Below are 20,514 nucleotides of genomic sequence, written 5' to 3' on the forward strand. Positions count from 1 at the left end.
CCCTCCCTCCCTCCCTCCCTCCCTCCCTCCCTCCCTCCCTCCCTTCCTTCCTTCCTTCCTTCCTTCCTTCCTTCCTTCCTTCCTTCCTTCCTTCCTTCCTTCCTTCCTTCCTTCCTTCCTTCCTTCCTTCCTTCCTTCCTTCCTTCCTTCCTTCCTTCCTTCCTTCCTTCCTTCCTTCCTTCCTTCCTTCCTTCCTTCCTTCCTTCTTTTTCCCAGTGAATACCTAAAAATCACTAATCCCAGAATAGCCAGTTGCAATCCTGGGCCACAGTTTAATAGAATTAAAGGTTTCATTCACTGCTGGCACACAATGCTTGCTGTGTCCAGAATTATTGCTGTCCAAAAAAATGGCTGAGAAGCTGGGAAGACTGACTGCTGTGGCGAGACAGGAGGTTGTCTGCACAGCAAGGGAGAGATTGCTGTTCCTGAACAAGCATGAGCAACAGTTCTATATGGGATCATTAATGAACTACATTTTAGTGAAGAAAAAAAAAAATTAGAAGAACAAAAAACTTTGGTTCGGGAAAGAATTTGCAAGGGAAGAGATGTGACTGATACACTTTGAGTTTGAGTTAGTGCTAATGAACATTTGGTTACCAAAGCTCGTGTATTACAACAGCAGAGAAGGACTGGGAGGAAGCAGGAGTGCTGTGTGGGGCACAAAATGAGCTCTGCCAGGTGAGATTAGCAAAATCCTTCCCACTGTCACATCTCATGGCATCTTCCCCCTTCCCTGGCCAAATGACACCCTCACCAGGACACGATGCGGTCACTTATGCCACCAATTTGTATCTAGAAAGGATTCAGAGGAGGAAGTTCAAGGAGGTTTTGTAATCTTAGAGTCATAAACCTGTGTGGCCTCCGCACACTAATAAAACCTGTGGAAAATGATAAATGTGTATCTTCACAGAAAATGATAACTGTATATCTTCCAGTTCACTTTCCTGCTTATCACTGTGTTGCAAAAGAATAGTGAATTTTCAACATATTTTCATGTGCAGACTTGGAGTTCCCTAATTTATAAGTCATTGCATAGTAAACATAGCTAGCAGACAAAAACAAGAAGTTTAAAATCTCTCCGTAAATTCAGTTTATAACTTGGAATCTTCTGTGTTGCAACATCCAGTCCCTGGTGGCCCTAAGCAAACGGTTCTACTATGGTTCTTCTGATATTTCTGCCACAAAGCAAGGGGTACCAAGCTTTTCAGAGCTGTTGTAGTAACAGTAATGAGAACACAAAATAGCCATTAAGTACCAGATCCCAAAGATTTTACAATATCTCTTCGGGGTCAGGATGAGACATGAGATGGAAGAGGATGTCCCTATGGTTTGCTGCCATGTTTTCATATTATCCTGTGGAGGCTGTAGGCTCAGCACCATCTACAACTTCTTTGTGATGGCAGCTCCTACCCTCTAGGCTGACCTGTGGTGTATCAGTGGCCAATACTGGATGCCTCTTCTCTCTTTCTAAAGCATCATAAAATTTAAGTCACCCACTCAGCACCGATGGATGCGGTGATGCAGGATCAGATCCTTACTCCAGATGTGCAAATAAAACTCAAAGTTATTTGATTTTGTATTACCCAGGCCACCAATTTTTGTCCTTCCTGCTGAGATTTGAGAGTAGGAAAGAAATGAAAGTAAGCCACAGAAGATATAGAGAGGAAGAGAACATAAGTGACTGCAATAAGTATAACATCTCCCAGGAAAGAAAAAATACCAGCAAACAATTGCCAGTTGTCACTGTGCATTCATTTCAGCTTATTTCCAACATGCTGTAATAAAACCAAACCTCTCTCAGGAGACTGTCTGGAGAGTCTGAGGTGGATAATCTACAGCGTGAGAGGACAGACTTAGAGGGAGGGGGACTACTGAGTACTTCCTTCAGTCTTAGCGCAGATCAAATATGAGCTCTCTCTGCATGGGGACTGCAGGCCAGCCCCACAGAAAACAATGCCCCAGACTGGATGTCTACTAGAATAAGTCCAAATATCCAGAGAAATATGGAAGGCTGTTCACAGCAACAGCCTCCACCAACACATCAGACGTCCTGACCTCCTCACCAACTTGTGAAGCGGACCAACACAGCTGTTTTGGGGGCACATCTGTGTTAGATACCAATGCCCCTGTCACTCAGTGAGCAGGGCAGCACAAAGAGCCCATTGCAATGAACCCAAAGAACCAACAGGTAAAATTGCTAGAAATCCAGAGCTCTCATCTTCGGGCAGATGAAAAGCTGGAGTGCCACAGACAAATACTGCTGTTCGTGTAATAGGAACTCGGGAGGGTAAGGAAAATGGACGTTGGCCAGAGACAGCATCAGCAGACATCAATGCTGGGCAGAACTTCTGCAGATTGGGTCCTGCTGAACAGATCCAGCAGTGGGAGAAATTGCAGTACCCTGTGAATATCTCACTTTAAAAGAACGGTGGATACCCTCCAGTGAAATCCACAGAGTCTTATTCTGGATTTCATCTGAATCTCATCAAATTCTGCAGAATTCAGCTCAAGACTATGGTTTCCACCGGGGTTTTGACCAGGAAACTTTCCTCAGGGACGTTTGCTGGAGGAAAACGTCATCTCTCCAACAGATGTTACAACCCTAAACCTTGCACAGAAAATGCTTCAGACAGTATGTAGCCCTTGGGAGATTTCAGTGATGGAAGATGGGAAATGAAAGTGGATGTAAAGATGCAAGGAGAAGATGCAAGGAGAGCGAGGTTGTTTGTGGTGGACTGAGACCTACTTGCAGGACACAGAACAGGGCCCATCAGTCCAACACGATGTCAGCAAGTTGGGGTATATCACATTTTTAGAGCCTAAAGGCTCATCCATTTCCTCTACAGGCAGGCATCTTCTCTGCTGTACCAGTTCTGAATCATGGCACTGTTTGTATATCCTGTGAGTCTGGCCCAGTTTCTGTTCTCAGTTACACCAGGAAATATTTGGAATCGTTCCAAAGATTACTGTCGATTGATGCCAAAGGAAGCAAGCGATGGCTCAAGGTCCTTGATGGAGAAAAGACATCCTTAGCACTGAGCCACATCTGTGAATCACGCTGCCGCTCTGCCCTTCGCTGAGCGCATTGCTCTGGGCCTCACTTAGAAAAGGCTCAGGGCAGCCACCACGGGGGCTGAGAGCCACCCTTCCACCTCACTGTCTTTCCACTCAAAAGCTTTCCCAATGAGGAGCTTCCAGGACTAATTGCAGCAATTCCAATGAATGGTAACAAGGGGTTGAGATTTCCAGAAGCTCTTCAGCACCCGTAGCAATCACAGCAGACAACAGGAATTGCAAATGATCAGTAAAGTTGGCTAAAGGGTTGAACGGAATTGCTCTGTCACAGTGCCCTAGCCCCAGACTCACTGACACTTCTCCCCCTCTGTCTCTTGGCAATTACAGATTAAAAAGATAAATAAAAGCCACAACTTGCATGCAATCTCCCAGCTCATTCTGTAGCCACAATCTATTAGCACAGCTCCTCTGACTGCCATGCATGGAAAATTGTTAAGGGTGAAGCCCTACGCTGGCATCTGCAATGCAGACCTCATCATCTGAGAGGATTTCTGCTGTGCATTTTGCTCTTTCTTCCCGCACCAAATTCCCTTTTCACAGGCAGACTAGCCAGAAGGGATTTCTGCAGTACAGCAACAGATCTGAAAGAACTAGTTCGCCTGATATTCCCAGCACCACAACCACGTGGTTCTATTCACCTGATTTATGCCTTTCAATTGCAGCATGACCACAGGATGCAGATGTAGTATAACGTATTCCCTATGCATTTTCCTGTAGTATGTTTTGTTTGGTTTGGTTTGGTTTTGTTTGGGTTTTTTTTTTCCTAAAATAATCAGGAAAGCAAAAAAAAAAAAAAAAAAAAAAAAAAAAAAAACTGACTTCATGCTTGGAAAAAAAAATTGAGAGTTAAAAAAAGAATGTTGTCCCAGCACACTTATCCCATCAGAGAAACAGCTATGGGGTCCCACGTGCATCAGGAAAGAAAGGGGGGAAATGAACTTGTGTCAGGAGTCTGTTTGCGCTGGAATTGGGATCTCTCGAGCTCCAGGCTATTTGTTCTGAATGAAATCATCTGCTGCTGAAAGGCTCAATAACACTCCTGAATGAAGTTTTCTACCTACACCGACTTATTAACTTTTCTTCTAGGAAACCAGAGGGGGAAAAATCACCACGGAGGTCTTGCAAAAAGTAGCCATGGAGAGGGCTGGGCTCACACACATCCACATCCGCCCCGCAGAACGCCCATCCCTGGGGGGCTCAGGACAACGTGCTGCTCTTTCTTGGCCACAGCGCAGATGGAGATGGAGGGAGAGCCCTCAACAAGGCACCTGAGACCTTGCTCTGAGCTCACACTTGGCTCTACAAGTTGTCTTCCTTCCCCACTTTGTCTTCCTTCCCCCAGCCCTTGCCGTCTGCCAAAGGGAGGTGTTCAGCAGAGGAATTGCCATCACTGAGAGCTGCTATACACCACTGCAAGACCTTAGCTGAGCAAAATAATGTTGGACCCAGCAAGCCAGCCTTTGTCCTATGCTCACATTTGCTGACAGCCACAGCTCTTCAGGTCCAGGTGGAGCTCCTCTCTCATAACTGTAGCTATTGAAAGGCAGACATTTACTCTAAGCACATTGTTCAGACTACAAGCAAGGCAGGAAGGGTTCCTCAGCCCAACCTACATCCATATCACTCATGACACTCATGTCATCACCTTCTCAAAAGCAGTTCTGCTCTCTGGAAGCCCCTTTTGCACAGAGAAAGCCCAGAAACCCAGCCAGGGGTCTCTGCTTCTGGATGGTATCTTCAGCTGCCACTGGGTCCGTGCCCCAAGAGACACAGTAGGATCTGTGCTGGGAGCACATCTCAGGGCTCAGGCCTCTCTCCAGCACTGCCCCAAGGCATGCAGGTGATGGGGGTGAGAAGGGGAGCACTCCAACCATGCTGGAATGGCTTTCCTCAAACCCACACAGCCTGCTGGCAGGGTTCTCAGCTCTGCTTTTGGCTATGAAATGTCCCTCTGCACTGGAAGTTAGGACACAGTTAAGACAACAAAGGTGCTTAGGCTTTCCTCAGCATGAAAAATTCATTCCCTCCATGGCTACACCCTCTAATGAGATGATCAGTGACCTGATGAATGTCAGGTCACCGCTTCCCAGTACTAAAGGCTGTGCACTGTTTTGTAAAAGCGTGGTTTTTTTTCCCAGCTACCTTCTTTTCCCTGTTATGAAGAAACTGCCCTAAAAGTATGTTCTCTGGGAGCACACGCAGCCATCACTCCCTCGAAGCCCATGTACCAACATCTGCCAGCCAGTGGAGAAAACAGCCTCACTACACGTGTGCATACACACATACATTGTACTTAAACATATATTTATATATGAAACATAAAACCACAAACGTAGGTTGAGCTTCTCTAACATACCCAGTGCTGAATGGTTATTTATCTCATGTATACATCACTTACATGTCTTGATATATTAATACATTTTGTATGGGTTGCAATACAGAAAAAGCCCACAAACGTGAGTTCTGATTTGTCTGTATTTACAACCCTGGGTGTGTCTTCATCATAATATAATAACCCAATCCTGCTCTCTTGTTAAAAAAATGACATCTTTGTAATGGTACAAAATTATTTCTGTGTAATCCGTATAGAGGATAAGTTATTAAGGAAACAAGCATCAGAAATTGTCCTATTAAGTCAAGGCTGTGGATTTTAACCCTTTCCACCATGTCAGGTCTGGGCATGTGTGTTTATATATTCCAAGTGCTTCTGTTCACTGTATCAGAGTATGACCACAGGCCCCACAGAAAAATGCCAAGCCATTTTTAGCACAAGCTCAGCATGGCTAGGTGCCATGCTCTTCATATGTCATGAAGCCCTTCTAATAGTCCTCACTGTTTTGCCTCCTCCCTCCTCCTTCAGAAACCCCACAATGAATGTAAACCTTCAAATCTTCCCATTGGCCATAATGAAAGGGTAGTTTAGCAGCAAAAAAAAAAAAAAAAGGGTGCCGGGACATCATTACTCAAGTTCCAGTAAAAGTTGGAAGGCTGGCACTGGGGGAGGGAGCAAAGTTATTTCAACTGAGTGCACCCCCCAGAATAATAAATAAATAAATAAATATTGAGACATTGAGACATTGTGCCAATAGGATCTGTGCAGAGGGTGGGCAGAGGGAACACCACCTGCAGGGATGGCATGGAATTAGAAGAGTAAGTGCTTTATATATATATACACAGAAGCTTTTTCTGATCTGATCCTGAGAATGGTTGCACGCAAGCAGACACTTGCCCACTCCATTTGGGTAAGCTTATGGGTGTATTGAATAAGGTTCTGGGTTTGCAGGATTACAGGCATCATCTGGTGCCCTCCTTTTGCATGGCTGTAAGATCTATGGGACACCAAATACAGCAACTGTACGACTTGTGGATCTGCATAAACATCAGCTCCCAAGGCAGCAGCAACCACTTACAGCCTGGAGGGATCAGCTCCAGGTTCCTGGGCTGCCCGTGGGTGGATGCCTCCAGAAGGCGACAGCATGGCCCCTACAGCCCTCCCCTCAAAGCCAGCTTTGCTACTTCCAGAGAATAAGGGATCTAAAGCACTCCTGCTCTCCTGGATGGAAAATGCTATATTGAGCCTCTACATCTGTCTTAGGTGTAATCACGGGTATGGCAAAGTTCCTGCAAAACATTTGCACCAGGAAGTAACTTGACACATGTATGAAGTTCCAAGTCAAGTGAAAGGCATGACGTTAATTACCAGCAGAGCTTGACATTTAGAAAAGGACTTTAAACAGGATTTTTAAACAGGATTTAGGCATAAGTTTCAGCCTACGTATTTACATCCAAAACGGAGATCCAAAAAGACCTCTTCAGCCACCACCTGGCCCTGAAGATCCCAACATTTTCTAACAGCTTCCTGTTTCACCCTGAAGTCACCATATCTATACCCCTGCTTCGAGAATCCAGGGCTGACCAGGAAAACACATCCTTTCTGCCTAAGACCCTCTGAACGTCAGAAACCAACACAATGCACCAAGTCTCCAGGGGCATCTGGAGAACTCTTAACAAAACTGCTCTCAGAACAGGGCTGAGGCCTTTGGCTCTACAGCACTACCAGCTGGGAAGAAGATATCTTCCAACTCTTCTGCAATAGCTCTGTGTTCCCGTGGCCCAAACCCTGCCTCTGCAACACAAGCATTAAAACTGGAGTGGAAAGTTGTGGATGTTGGCCTCACGTTGGAATGGTAGTTCACCAATTTGAGGTAAAATGCACAAGAAGATGCCAGAGAAGGGACTGTCACCACATCCTTGTTCACTCACCCACCAGTGACACACAAAACAGAGCCCAGAGCTCTCATGGGGCTGGAGATCCCCATGATGGTGGCATGCATTACCTCTGCATCCTGGACATCCTGTGGAGCTCCATGTCATCACTGCCGCGGAAACCTTTTGCAAAGGGGTTGTTCTCAATCTTCAGCTGAGTGATCTGAAAGGGAAGAAGAGCAATGGGTTCATTGCTAGTCCAAGGCATGGTCAGGGAGAGAGGGGATTTTGTTTATTAAACCCAGGCCAGTTAAGATGGTGGGGGAAAGACACTTTTGGGAACTCAAGTCATCCTTCAGCTCAAGCTCTGAGCACTCCAGATAGGGCGTCCTCCAGCTCTCTCCACTGGAATAGTATCTCCTGCCTTTCAGTTCCCTCAGGCTCGCCCCATACCTAACACACACAACTCTCGCTGGAGGAAAGCTGCTTTCTGAAAGATCCATACCGTCTTTTTACAGCTGAGATAGAAAGGGCTGCACTGAGCAGAGGGGCTGGTGATGAAGGTGGCATTACCCGAACAAATTTCACTGACACCAACAGATATTATCTCACCTGTGCATAACTATAACCAAAAACTCTCAAATCCTAGAGCGAACTCAGCCAAGGCTCACCCTGTCTGGTTACTCTGTCTGGTAGCGAGCAGCTATTCACACTCCAAGAGCACTGCAGTTGACATGCTTCCCCTGCCAGATGCACACTTGCAGCAACAGATTAGGAATGTTTATCTCCCAATTAACTATAGAATGAATTAAGGGGGACTGCTTTGCTCTCCTAGTTGGCTACTATGAGAATCTGAATTTAGCTAGCATGAATCTTCCTCAATCACCTAACTTCAGTCTTCCTGCAACACCAAACTTAAACATTTAAAGCATCACCTATAGAGAATGTCCCTCTATCCAAGCGAGCTCTGTTGCTCACAGAGATGCAGTCCTCTCCTACTGATACCTCCCCTGAGGACTTAGGCAAATATACAGGTTTTCTCACCCTCAGGCTGATGTTAAAGCAGATATCATCTGGCCAGCAACACTCCCCACCATACTGCTGATCTTTTACGAGCTCCCATTGCTGTGCCATATTTGCCACAAGTGCTTTGGTGGCTCTGCAGAGCGGAGCTCAGGCTGGATCAGGTGTGCGCTGCCCTGAAAGCCAGCCTGCACCAGCTGCTCCTCCAGAGCTGGCATGGCAAAGTGAAGGCAGCATGAGTTTTGGCTCACTTGACAGAAATACAGCCATACACTCACCGCTGTATGAAACGAATCTGTCTGCAGCACGCAGCCAGGGTCAGCAACCAGGGAGCACCAGCCTTGCAGGGAGAGGAGAGGTCCAGCCTCTGTGCAAAGCCCCATACCAACCTTCAGCTCATGTTATATCAAATACATAGGCAGCAAAGGCTGCAGTTTCCCTTCTTCCCTTTCTCCATCACTGCCAGGCAGTCCGAGCACAGGGCCAGAAGCAAGGAGAGCCCTGATCTTGGAGCAGCTTCGTGCACTCACCATCCTTCCTTCGCACTGCCGGTGGGCCAAAGGGAAGGGAAGCGCTTGGGATTGATGGCGGGAGAACAGAGAGAGGTTCATGCTCACCAAGCCGAGCACGCACAACTGGACCCATCTCTTTGCCAAAATTCAAAGAGAGAAATCTGGCCCGGCCAGTGTCAATAACAAGCACCGCCAGGTGTCTGCACGACCAGCTCATTTTGTTTTTTTCTCATCGTATAGCATATTTTTTCCAAAGGCTAGTTGTTTACTTGACTTTTTTTGCCTAATTTGATCCCAAATCTCACACAGCCCCCATCACCCACGTATGCACATCCCCACAGGCACTCCCATTAAGTCAGGACCTAATTCACCACATAAACAGGCGCTGCTTTTTTTTGTCACGCATTTCCAATTTCAAAGCAGAGGCTGAAAAAACAACCCATTTGGACCAACCTGCCATTTGAGCTGTTGTCTAGCAGTAAACCAGTGATATATTTCATAATTAAAAGCCCCAAACTGTTAGAAAGCAGCTGTGTACGTTGCAAAGTAACTGCCTATCAGTTTCCACCGCTGAGGTGGTGGCACTTCTGTAGTGAATAATAGACATTATTCAACTTGTGGAAGGTTCCATTTAATCTGCATTCTGAAATGCACTAAATGTACGGGTTGTCCTCACTTGCCGAACCCAATGGCAATATTTGCTTGCATAAGAGAAGTCCTTCATGGAGTGAGGATTTACAGTATTGGCACCAGCACACAACCGTACAAAGGCGCGGATTCATCCCAACCTAACCGAAGGCTCTTTAACCAAGGAGCCTGCACAGAGGACCTCAGCTCCCAGTGTTCCTGCTGGAATCAAGGGAGGAGATGGGGAGTGCTAGATGGCAGGCAGGCTCTGGGGTGGGCAGCATTGCCCAAATTCACTCTGTTCACTGAAGAAGGAGACGCCAACATGGGAGCCCTTTAGTTAAGCATCTCAGCTAACTGCTCTTTTTGACAAATCAAACCTTCAGTCCCCCACAGAATGTTGGCAAAATATCATACAAGACCTCCATCTTGCAAAAACATTGCTTTACTAGTAGAGAAACCTCCTAACTCTCTTTGGGAATGCTTAGAAACAATGGGATGAATGTACGTATTGCTAGCAGAAAGCCCCAAGTAGATCACCTGGAAATGAGAACACCTTAAAACAAAGGATCTGCTGCGTTGGAGGGGTCTAAGAGCTCTGGGGTACAGAAGGCTCCAAGTTAGGTCTGAGCTCAGTAGTGGGCAGTCTTTAGATGGGTTTCCAACTGGTTTCTCTAGATAACACTTAGGGGCATCAGCCCTAGCATTGAGTCTAAGACAGTTTTAGAAAAAAAAAAAAAAAAAAAAAGTGCAACAAATTAGAAAATAGAGAGCAAGCTGGTGAGCATCTGCTTTAGAAAACAGCCTCTGGAAGGTATTTTGTTTGGCTGCTTTTTGTCTGACTTCAAAACTATTCAGAAGTGGAAAAGCAAACAAATGGGTGGAAATTGCCTTCTTCTGGATCGGTTTTGCCACAGCAAAACTCTGTTTAATTGACTGCAATTCGTTGGGGGTGGGGACAAAAAAGCTGTCAGAAAGTCAAATGACAGTGACATCATTTTAAAATAAATAAATAAATGAATGCCACGTCCCACAAGGTCATTAAGATGGAACACTTGGGGCTAAATCACACAGCACGGATTCAACAAAAACATGGGGTTTTGTTTATTGATTTGTTGCTAGAAGAAATTGATGGCAAAGTTATGTTCTAGCCTCTGATTGCTGGTGCTGTTGCAGACCCCTGAGTGTCAAGCACTTTCCCAGTGCAGCCTTCCCAATCTGCACTTCTCTGTGCCTGTCTGACCTATGGGTTCATCTTCACTTTAACGGGAAGCGACAGTTCCCAATGAAATCTCAGCGCCGCTCCTCCGCGCCTTTCTCTGGGCTAACTGACCACAAAGCATGTCTGCTGAGACATTTCCAACGGCATCTCTCACTCCAGCAAGATAAAATTGAGCTTTGCATCTAGTTAGGTGGAAGAAATGCACCATCTTTGCATTTTTCGTTCTTGCCCAGCCTTGTATTTACACAGGTTTATGTCTCTAGATTCACGAGCAGCAAGGGTCAAATTACCACTCTGTATTGATAAGGTTTCTCGCCATTATTTCTAACCGTTAAACTTTGTTAGGGCTGAGGTGTCCCACACCAGCAGTTTGTTCTGGTCTCCTTTCTGTTTATGTTCTTTTCCTATCAATCAAACCAGTCCCATATTTTTTGAGCACCATAGCCAAAGGGAAGCACACCGCTCTGACCCTCTGGAGGCTATTGCAAAGCCATCCCAAAGCCGGACACTTTGGAAAATCCCCACAGGTGCTGGGAGTAACCAGGAGGCTGGGCTCCAGGCTTGAAAGCACAGAGCCTTTTTCTTCTGTGCTGTCACGTACCCCAGGTGGGAACCAACTCAGCATGCAGGAGAAAGCCAAACCAGAGTGGTGTGAAGGGAAGGACTGGATGAAGACAAGGTGGCTGCTGAGGCTGTGTGCATCTGGCTGGGGCAGGCAGAGCAGCTGGATGGGGAACGGGGACTCAGAGCCCAAGGGAAAGGCTGGCAGGGGGGAGAGAATGCTGAACCCAGAGGGCAGTGAAGGAAATAGGAGGGACTGTGAGCCAGTGACTGGTCAGAGCTACTGGTATGAGACAGAGGGGCCCATTGAGGAGGCTGCTGGCTGAACTGGGCGGCAAGGACAGAAGACAGAAGAAGAGACAGACCCTGCACAGTGCTTAGGTGGGGAGGAGGTGGGTCAGGAGGTGGGAGAGGGTGAGAGTGGGGAGAGCTGTAGTGCCCAGGGTCCCCTCAGAGAGGGAAGGCACAACCCCAAGGGCCCCAGGCTGAGCAGGGACAGGCTGGGGGATAGGAGTGGGCCCAGCCCCTACACTGAGGCACTCCATGGGATGCCAGCTGGACCACCATCTATCCATAGCCTCCGGCATCCTGAAGAGATGGATATAGTTCCCTGCAATCCAACCAGGAGAGCCAGTCTCTGAAATAAAGCATCCTGAGCCCCAGCAGCTGCCCTCCTCAAAAGAACAGAGAGCCTTCCCTGGTTGTCCACATCACTGTGGTGCCTGCAGCATCCCAGCTAGTGCTGATGTTACCCAAAAGGAATTTGGGCTACTGAGAATGATGAATAACTTGGGGGGAAAAAATCAGCATAAAACCGGATATCCTGAGGGAGGGAAAACTAATATAAAGCCCAAGTCCAGCTAACAGGGAAAGTAGGTTGTAAAAATTAATGAGAATAATTGTTGTGAATTCTTGCTTTTGAAAGAACCCTCAAGAGGGCAGAACCTTAATTATTTCTGTCTATTAGGGTTCATTTCCTGGTCCTAAGTAGAGACCTAGTACTTAATAACCAGTAACACAATGATTTAAGCTACAGCAAAATGGTACTTAACTGTAGGGGAAGTTAATATTTGGGAATCAACCTGATTGCAAGCACCCATTGTGTAAATGGCAAGGAAATGAAATGCGCATGTGACCTATTTTAACACCTCGATATTTCTGGGGTCTTTTTTCAGGGCTGCAGTGACGGGGGAGGTGGCCGAGCCAGCTGCTGACAAGTCCACTGAAAAATTAACAAAAACGTTCCTCGTAGCTGAGCCCTCCTTTTGGGGAGCGGGCTGGGGAGAGGGAGAGCCCAGTGGGCTTAAATATCTTTGCAGGCTGCCTAAAATATCAGGGGAAATAAGCACAAGGCCTGTATTGGGATTGCAGCTGTGCTCTTGAAATGAACGGACTGATCCGCAATCAGACAGGTATTTCTGTGGGCTGTGTAAGCATCGAGTCACATGCAGTTATGGACGAGTCGTGCAGGGAATACTACATGCTGCAACATCATGCAAGCATGACATAGTTTTCGAAAGCACACACATGTGTAGGCTAGTGTGTGCACCTTTGCATGAAATTGTGCACGTAAAATGAATCACTGCATAATAATGGTGTGTAATTGCACGGACAGGAGGATCTGTGTGAAGGGTGCTCTATGGCTGATGGATAGAAGTGAGAGAGGTGGCAGTAAGTGGGTAAGAATAGATAGTGCGCAGAGACACACGAGGATGGACAACCAGACCAAAGTTCCTTGCTGAGCTCCACAGACACAGCCTGTGATCACTTATGGCAATAGGAAGCATAACCCAGAAACACTCTTGGCCCCAAAAACACCCTGCTGTGACAGCAGAACTGGGGCTTGTGCCCACAGAGCAGCCCTACATGCAACGGACGTCACCATTCCACACTGCCAGCACCAGCTGCACCCTGGTGCTGCGCCTCCTCGACACAGGGGCAAGCTGCAGATTTTATTCCCTTCCCTGGAGGGAGATGCCATTTAGGGTAGATCACTCCCTGGTTTATTTTTATGGCCCTATCTTTCTCAATTGGGGCTTTATCTTGGGGCTACAGCCATTCTTTTTCTCGTTCCCCCAATGACTCAAGGCAAGCAAGGAGAGGAATGCGTGTGCTGGGGGGGGAGGGATGTGAGAGCATGTAAAATGTGTAGGGGGTGTGTAAAATATGTAGTGGTGTCTGTGTGCATGTGCATGTGTCTGCAGGGATGCGAGCGCGTGTGCGTCTGTAGAGATTCATGCGCTCGTCAGTGTGTGTGTTTTGACAGAGACGGATACGCAGATGTCATTCCTTATCAACCAGATGTTGTTGATTTACAATCAAATATCCCCGCTCCTCCTAATATGGCAGTTTTCCCAAACTACTGTACTTACATGTTTTTGCTTTGCTTTGTTTTATTTGCATGGTAATTCCTCCCCCCCTACATAACAGTTCTATTTTTCTTCAAAGGAAAGCAATTAAATTCAGGCCTGTTTTCTCACAGGGAAATGCATTTAAAGCAAGCAGTATGTCCTGTTTTATTAACTCCCTGTTCTATTAATATTATATTCTTTCTCCGAATCCATCAAGCAGAAGTTAAACTCGATTTTATAGCATCCACAACGGAGTTATAATTTAAGGCATAATTTGGCGAGGGCTCAACTTGGATCCAGTCTGCTTGTCCTGGCTGTGCCAGCAGCTCCTATTTTAAAGGGCAGGGAAGTATTTTCTTTTCTCCCTAGTTACGGTGAAACACTCTTTCTTCTCCAGCCCGCTTCTGCTTTCTGCAGCTCCCTGTCCAACCAATGGATGGAGGAAACACAACCATTTCACGCACATTTAGGAGCTTCCCCGTTACATCTCCAGGAAAGCATCCAGAATTCAACTAAGGTCTTATCTGACCTTTCTCCATTTGAAAAAATAACAGAATGCTTTCATTCAGTTGAGCATAAGAGGGACATTCTACCTGCCCACAAGTCCAAGCAAAGACCCTGCTTTCAATGCCATTAGGGGAGCCCTTTCGGGGGCACCCCAAGGAAGCCTAAATTGACACATCTTCACACATTTTGCTTTGTTCTGCTCGGGCAGGAGCTGACTCCAGCCTCAGAGCCTCCCTTCCTGCCAGGGTCTCACTGCCCTCGGTTGGTGGGGACGGAGCCGTCCCCAAACAAAGGGACAGAGCACAGCCAGCTGGGGTTATCAGAGCCCCGGCCACAGAGGGGAGCGCCCAGCTCCCTTCTCCAGCACCAGATTACAGCCTTTGACCGATGTGGGGAAAGAAGATAAAACCAACTTCCTCAGTTGGTCGCCTCCACTCTGAGCGAGCCATCCTGTTTGAGCTCATTCCCCCTTGGCGCGCCTTGAGCCCCTTCTTTGGATGCTTTGTGTGTACTGCCAGGAATAACAGAGGGGATGGGGACAGAACAGTTCTAGACGGATGGGGAGGGGTGTGGAGAACAGAAGGGAGCCAGTACTGTGGCAAGTGGGGAGGTGAGAGAGATGATGGTGGGGTGGGAAGGACCCGAAAAGAAACTGTGTCAGGAGGAAGTGAGGAAGAGGAGACACAGTTTGCTGGTGCGAAGGCCCGGCCGAGCTCTCACCTTGTGGTTTTGGTAGGATGTAACAGCGATGAAGGCGGTCTCTGGGAAGACATGGGTGCAGAAGGCTGTGTTCTTGGAGCCGAAGCCATTGTTCTCATCTGCCTTCACGATGTGGAGCCGGGGCTGGTACTTGTGCATGGAGTTCAGGATGATCTGGGCATGGGGAGAATGAGAGGACAGACCATGGGAATAGAGAGGGCACAACTCTGCGCATTCCCAACCCGTGCAACCTTCTCATGGAGAGAGGAGGCAGAGAGGGAACTGCTGTCCCTTCTCCAAAAGATTCTCCCACATCAGAGCTCCTCAGAAAGGATGGAGGAGGAAACACCTCTCCAGAGAAGCATTCCGCCACAGCCAAGGAGCCCATTAGGGCCCCTAACACATTTCCCAAAGCTGGAGGGGGCTCTCTTTCTCTTGCAGCACCCCCAGCAAGGGTACCTCAATCTTCCCAGCAATCCAACAAAGCAAGGGATGAGAAGCAGAGGAATTCGTGTGTCCACCCCCCCCACCATGCCACCCGCAGAGGATGGGGCAGGAGGGTGGTGGGGAGGGAAGCGCTGCGCTCAAGATAAAAAGCGGCCCCTGCTCGTACCGGGTTAATCTCCGGGGACAGTGGCGGGGATGGGGACGGTGGGGGAGGGGGGGACCCGCGCCGATAATGACCGGACCCTGGCGACAGCGAGACGCAACGCGCCCCAACGCCAGACCCCGACCGCCTCGCCGCCTCCCCCTTCCCGGGGGTTTAGGCAAATTGCTTTGACATCCGGGAAAGCCGTAGACATCAACGGTGAACGATCTAATGGTTTTTAATTTCATTACCGCGACTCTAATTGAGAGGCTCCCGGTGCAGCTCCGCCTCTGAAGTCCCTATTGACCCAGCAGCCCGACTCTGCTTGCAGGGACTTCTCCCCAGAGCCGCCTGCTCGCAGCGGGAGATGCCTGGCCCCGGGACCCGTCCGGATCCCCCCCCAAAATCTCCCCCCTCCAAAACAAAATTATATTAAATAATAATAATAATAAGCGAAAGCAGCAGCGCTTGCAAAGCGTCTTAATTCGAGTCCCAAAGGAAAAAAATAAATAGTAAATAAATAAACCAACCAACCCTGAATTGGAGAGGGAAAGCGCGGCTCGGACAGCGATGCTCAGCGCTCAGGTGCGCTGCGGGCTCGGCTGGTTTCCTCCCACTCCCCGCCCCCACCGGACAGGGTTTAGGAACACGAGGTTTTCAGTGTTAAAAAGTGAAAACAGAAGGAAGAAGAAGGAGGAAAAAAAGAAAAAAAAAAAAAAGCTTGGGGAAAAAAAGTGAAACCGAAGTGTTGAAATGAGACTGGAGAAAAATGGGCTCTTGGAAAAGGATGGTGGGATCTGGATTCATATACTCGCTTAAGTAATTATATATATTTTTATAGATATATATATTTATAATTCATAGACGCATATATACATTTGCTCAAAAAAAACCATGTCTTTGGAGACCTCCGAAGGTGGGCTGCTTCTGGCTGCAGAATTCACACAAGCTTTCACGGCCCCTTGGGTCCAACAATGGTTGGTGGTGCGATTTGGCTTTTCCTTTTTTTCTTTTCAACCACGTGGTTGTAGGTCCTATTTCCTCCAATAATTATGCCTGATTGATTTTTACCTGTTAGCCAAATTCATGGAAGCTACGGGCAGATTTTAAGGCTTTCAGACCCCCTTCGGGTTAAAACCAGGTAGCTGAGGTGTCACTGAAGCCAGGCACTGCGGTCTGTAATCAATTCCCACGCAGTGCTGTGAAATAGATCTTTAAAACATGGGCTACGTATCCTTTTATGGGGGGGGGGGGAGGGGGGGGTAGGAGGTCATCACTGGGGCTCATCCCGTCTTACCAGGGGGGAAGATAATACCCCAATCAGATAATGGATTTAGACTACAGGTTCGGTGGCTCTGGGCAATGCGATGCCACTCGTAGGGACCCGATTGCGCGTGGGATCCCACGGTCGCTCTGTGAAGCACAAATCCGCGTCTCCCGGCCCTATCCCAGCACGGTACTCACATGTCCGAAGGGATCGAGGTGGTTGTTGGTGAGCTTCAGCTTCTGGAAGGAAACCAACTGCCTCATCCAATGGGCTCCGGTAGCGGGGGAGTCGGGGTGCACGTAGAGGCGGCCGGGCATGGCCGGCTCTGCCTTCCCGGTCACGGACCTGCGTGGGACAGAGGCGCTGAGCTCCCACCCGTGGGGTCCCCCCTCCTGCCCCCAGCACCGTGGTGCCCGGCGGTCTTCGGAAAAAAAAAAAAAAAAAAAAAAGACGTTTACGGACACACACAGTGCGCGGAGAATTAATGGAGATCTTTGGCACTTTTCCCGTCGAGGTGGCCGTTTCCCCATTTAACCCCATCCTTCCTCCTTCCTAATTGCGGACACCCAAACAAGGAGCAAAGAAAACACCGCGTATCCATCCTTCAGCATCTCCCCCGCCCGGAGACGCTGCTGCCCGAAGGGTAATTAAACTATTGGCACCAGGATGGCCAAAGATCTCACCGTTATGCAGGATTACAGGCACTGTTCTCTAATTGCAACAGATTTGGCTCTCTCTTTTGTTTGTTTTCTTTTTGTGTTGTTCTCCAGAGGTGCTTCCCGAGACCCTCAGGTACAGCCCAGCATCCAGCAGCAGCATCTCCCACCCTATGCCGCCCCGGGATCGGGCAGCCCGACACGAATCAGAGCTCCCTTCCCTCCCCCCCCCCGAGTGCGTACCATTTATTATCTGCAAATTTGTATCTGTGGTCATCCGCTGGTACAATATCCATCAACAGTATGTACTTCGTTTTTGGATTGAGTCCAGTGACCTTCACTTTGTAACTGGGAAACATACGCCTATAAAAGAAAGAAGTGCGTAAATATAAAAGAGAAGAAGGGAAAGTTTCCCAAGGTGGATCTGTGCGTTGTGTGCGGTTTATCAGAAGTGGAGGGGCCCTGCAGCCAGGCGGGGGCACATCCTGTACGGGGGGGGGACTGGAGGGGGACCTGGGGGGACAAGGGACTTGAAGAGGCGGAATCGTAGTTACGATCCCAGCGGGTTGGTTTCTTCACCTACCCCTCAATTCGCCTATTTATTATCATTTCTTTCACCAATGCTTCAATTAAAAAATAATAATAATAATAAAATAAAAAATTAAATAAAAAATTAAACAAATCTGGCCGCGAGATCCCTTGGAAGCAACTGACTTTCCTGTTTGCTTAAACTGTTGGAAGAGCAGGGGAAATATGCCAAAAAAAAAAAAAAAAAAAAAAAAAAAGTAAAAAAATATATATTTCTGCAAAAGTACGCGTTTTAAATGTGCACATTTCTCCAAAGCTCCCGTGTGTATCAACCTCTCCGCTCCCAGAAGCTGAAGGAACACACGCGCTCAGGTGTAGCACCGAGGACGTGCATACAGAGACATCAGCAAACACACCTGACAAATACTTGGAAGCACGCGGATACACACTGAGGACAGCGGCTTTTCGAAATAGTTTCCATTACTGCAAGGCAGGGACTTAAAACACTGATGTTATTTTAGCTTGAGCTTTCCAAATATTTAAAAATAAAGCAGATGAAAACGTAGCCCTTGACTTAAAACACGCATAAACAAAAAGCCCCACACCTCTAAAAATACTGCGCACTTCGCCGGGGCTCGGGTTCTTATCTGTGCGATAGGGCATCTGGGCCGGTGTGTAAATTCACGTGGTAAGAGATGAAGGGGGGGAAGCCGGTGATTGATGGGGGGTTACGGGGGTAGACCAAGGGAGAAGAATACAAATTCCACCCGAACACGTATCTGCGCGTCCACCTCAAACACCTGATGGGCAACGGCGCGACCCCGGGCTTCTGCAGCAATGAGCATAAGGAATTCTATGAAGAGCAACTGTTCTGTGCCTGCCCCGGTGCTGCGTGCGCTCTCCCCTAAACACCCCGCTCTATAAATGTCGGTTTTATAGCTCTCCAGACGACGTTTCTATGCGTTACGCTATTTGTTTGAAATCTCCGCAAGGTGGTTTTTGTCCGTCTTCCTCCTTGCGCTGCTTTCTGAGAGGGGAAAAAAAAAAAAAAAAGAAAAGAAAAAAAAAGAAAAAATCTGCTTCTCTTCGCGAAGTTTCCGTGTCCCCGAGCGGAGGTAGAGCGCAGCCCGCGTCCCCGCAGGGTCTGGGGGCGGAAGGGCAGCGCTGCCAGCAGCTCCGCAGCCGCGCATTTCCCGCACAGGTCGCCCTTTCCAGCAGCAGAGCAAGGCGAGCAGTGAGACAGACCCACTCGCAGCGCTGTCTGCAGCCGGCTCTATTTTTTTTTCTTCCTCCCTCTCCAGGCAAATTTTGGAAGACCACAACAAATACCAGATGACAGAGCAAAATGAAAGTCTGACTTGGCGTTGCTTACTGTGCCCTCGCCTCCTAACGCTGCCATTCTCTCTTTGCGGGAGGGGTTTCCCTTTTCAGATCGAGCCTCGGGCAGCGCCAGGTACGGCAGTTCGTTTCAAACCGTAGCGAAAAGAGCCCCGAGCTCGCAGGTGATCGTTGCGCTGGATCCCCCTTGAGCAGCCCTCAAAGACGCTACTATTAAGGATAAAGCTGAATAACCTCAAACGCACTGCAGTACATCCGCGTACACACACAAATATCTGTGGATCGGGTTTGCTGAGCCGGCCATGGAATCCATTACGCACAGTCCCAATAAAGTTGGATTTGCGAGGCTGTATATTTTTCTACACACCCACGCAGGCGAGAGCACACATATAGAAATGTGTATGTGGACGCGGTTAGACACGCATGCTATTTATTTGCGGGCACATCTATTTATGCATCTAAACCGTTACGCTATCGGTATATAAACAGTAGCTTAAGACCACATATACTTTTAAATGGGACGGTGTGGGTGTTCCGCGTATATTGGCCTCAATGAGCGCGTAAGAAATTAGAAGGGTCTGGAAGAAAAAAAAAAAAGAAAAAAAAAAAAAAAAAGGAAGGCGTTCCAAAATCGCGGAAGGACAGAGCTGCTCCTTTAGTTAAAAATAATGGTAATATTAACGAGATCGCCCAGCGAACGGCTCTAAACAAGGTCAGCTTTTGGCCAAGTGGCTGCAATTCGGCTCTTGACTGGAAAGCTTCCAAAGGCCTTGAAATTGGGATTAACGATCCAACTGTTCTGGTTAAGAAAGGAGCCAGAAGAAACAATTTCTTCTCAATCCATCCTCGCAGGGGTGTCACGGAGACCCGGGGCAGCAGCGGGGCTGAGGCCGGGCACCTCCATTCCGCCGTGGGCACGCACTCCCCACGCACACGAGCACGCGTGGAGAAGCTCAGGGTGTGTATTTGTGCAAAATTCTCCCCGCAAACACCGACGGAGGAGGAGGATTCGGCCCCACGGACACAAAGGGCGTGCGGCTGCCTCCCCGCGTTGCACTGGGGTTGCTTCTTACCTTCCAGCCTTTGTTATGATCATCTCCGTCCCCACCTCGTGAAATTTCAGCCACAGCTCCCGCTCGTGCAAAAACACTTTGATCCCCTCCATGCCCTGCAAAGGAGAAAGGCAGAGCCATGAGCACCGAGCCCCGAGGAGGAAAAACCAGGGAGGGAAGCAGCCGGGCGGTGGGGCCTGAGCTCGGGGAGCGCTTCCCGGGCAGTGCCGGATCCTGCGGGCCCCGGTGCTGCGGGAGCGGGACGGCCGGGGCCGGCCGGGAGAAATCCCCCCTGCTGCGG

General features: G+C 48.3%; 1 protein-coding gene across 9 annotated transcripts in view; it reads right to left on the reverse strand.

Annotated features, from left to right (window-relative positions):
• The window catches only part of TBX5 (T-box transcription factor 5), a 62,517-nt gene that overhangs the window by 11,795 nt on the left and 30,208 nt on the right, over window positions 1-20,514 (reverse strand). For all 9 annotated transcript variants that reach the window (XM_048964256.1, XM_048964254.1, XM_048964253.1 and 6 more), the window contains 5 exons: window positions 20,235-20,329; window positions 17,539-17,658; window positions 16,837-16,984; window positions 14,805-14,957; window positions 7,413-7,504 (listed from right to left, as the gene is read on the reverse strand). In XM_048964256.1, the coding sequence (XP_048820213.1) occupies window positions 7,413-7,504; window positions 14,805-14,957; window positions 16,837-16,984; window positions 17,539-17,658; window positions 20,235-20,329 (608 nt within the window). The remainder of the gene's footprint in view (window positions 1-7,412; window positions 7,505-14,804; window positions 14,958-16,836; window positions 16,985-17,538; window positions 17,659-20,234; window positions 20,330-20,514) is intronic.

The sequence above is a fragment of the Lagopus muta genome, chromosome 17 (assembly GCF_023343835.1).
Source record: "Lagopus muta isolate bLagMut1 chromosome 17, bLagMut1 primary, whole genome shotgun sequence".
Classification (NCBI taxonomy): domain Eukaryota; kingdom Metazoa; phylum Chordata; class Aves; order Galliformes; family Phasianidae; genus Lagopus; species Lagopus muta.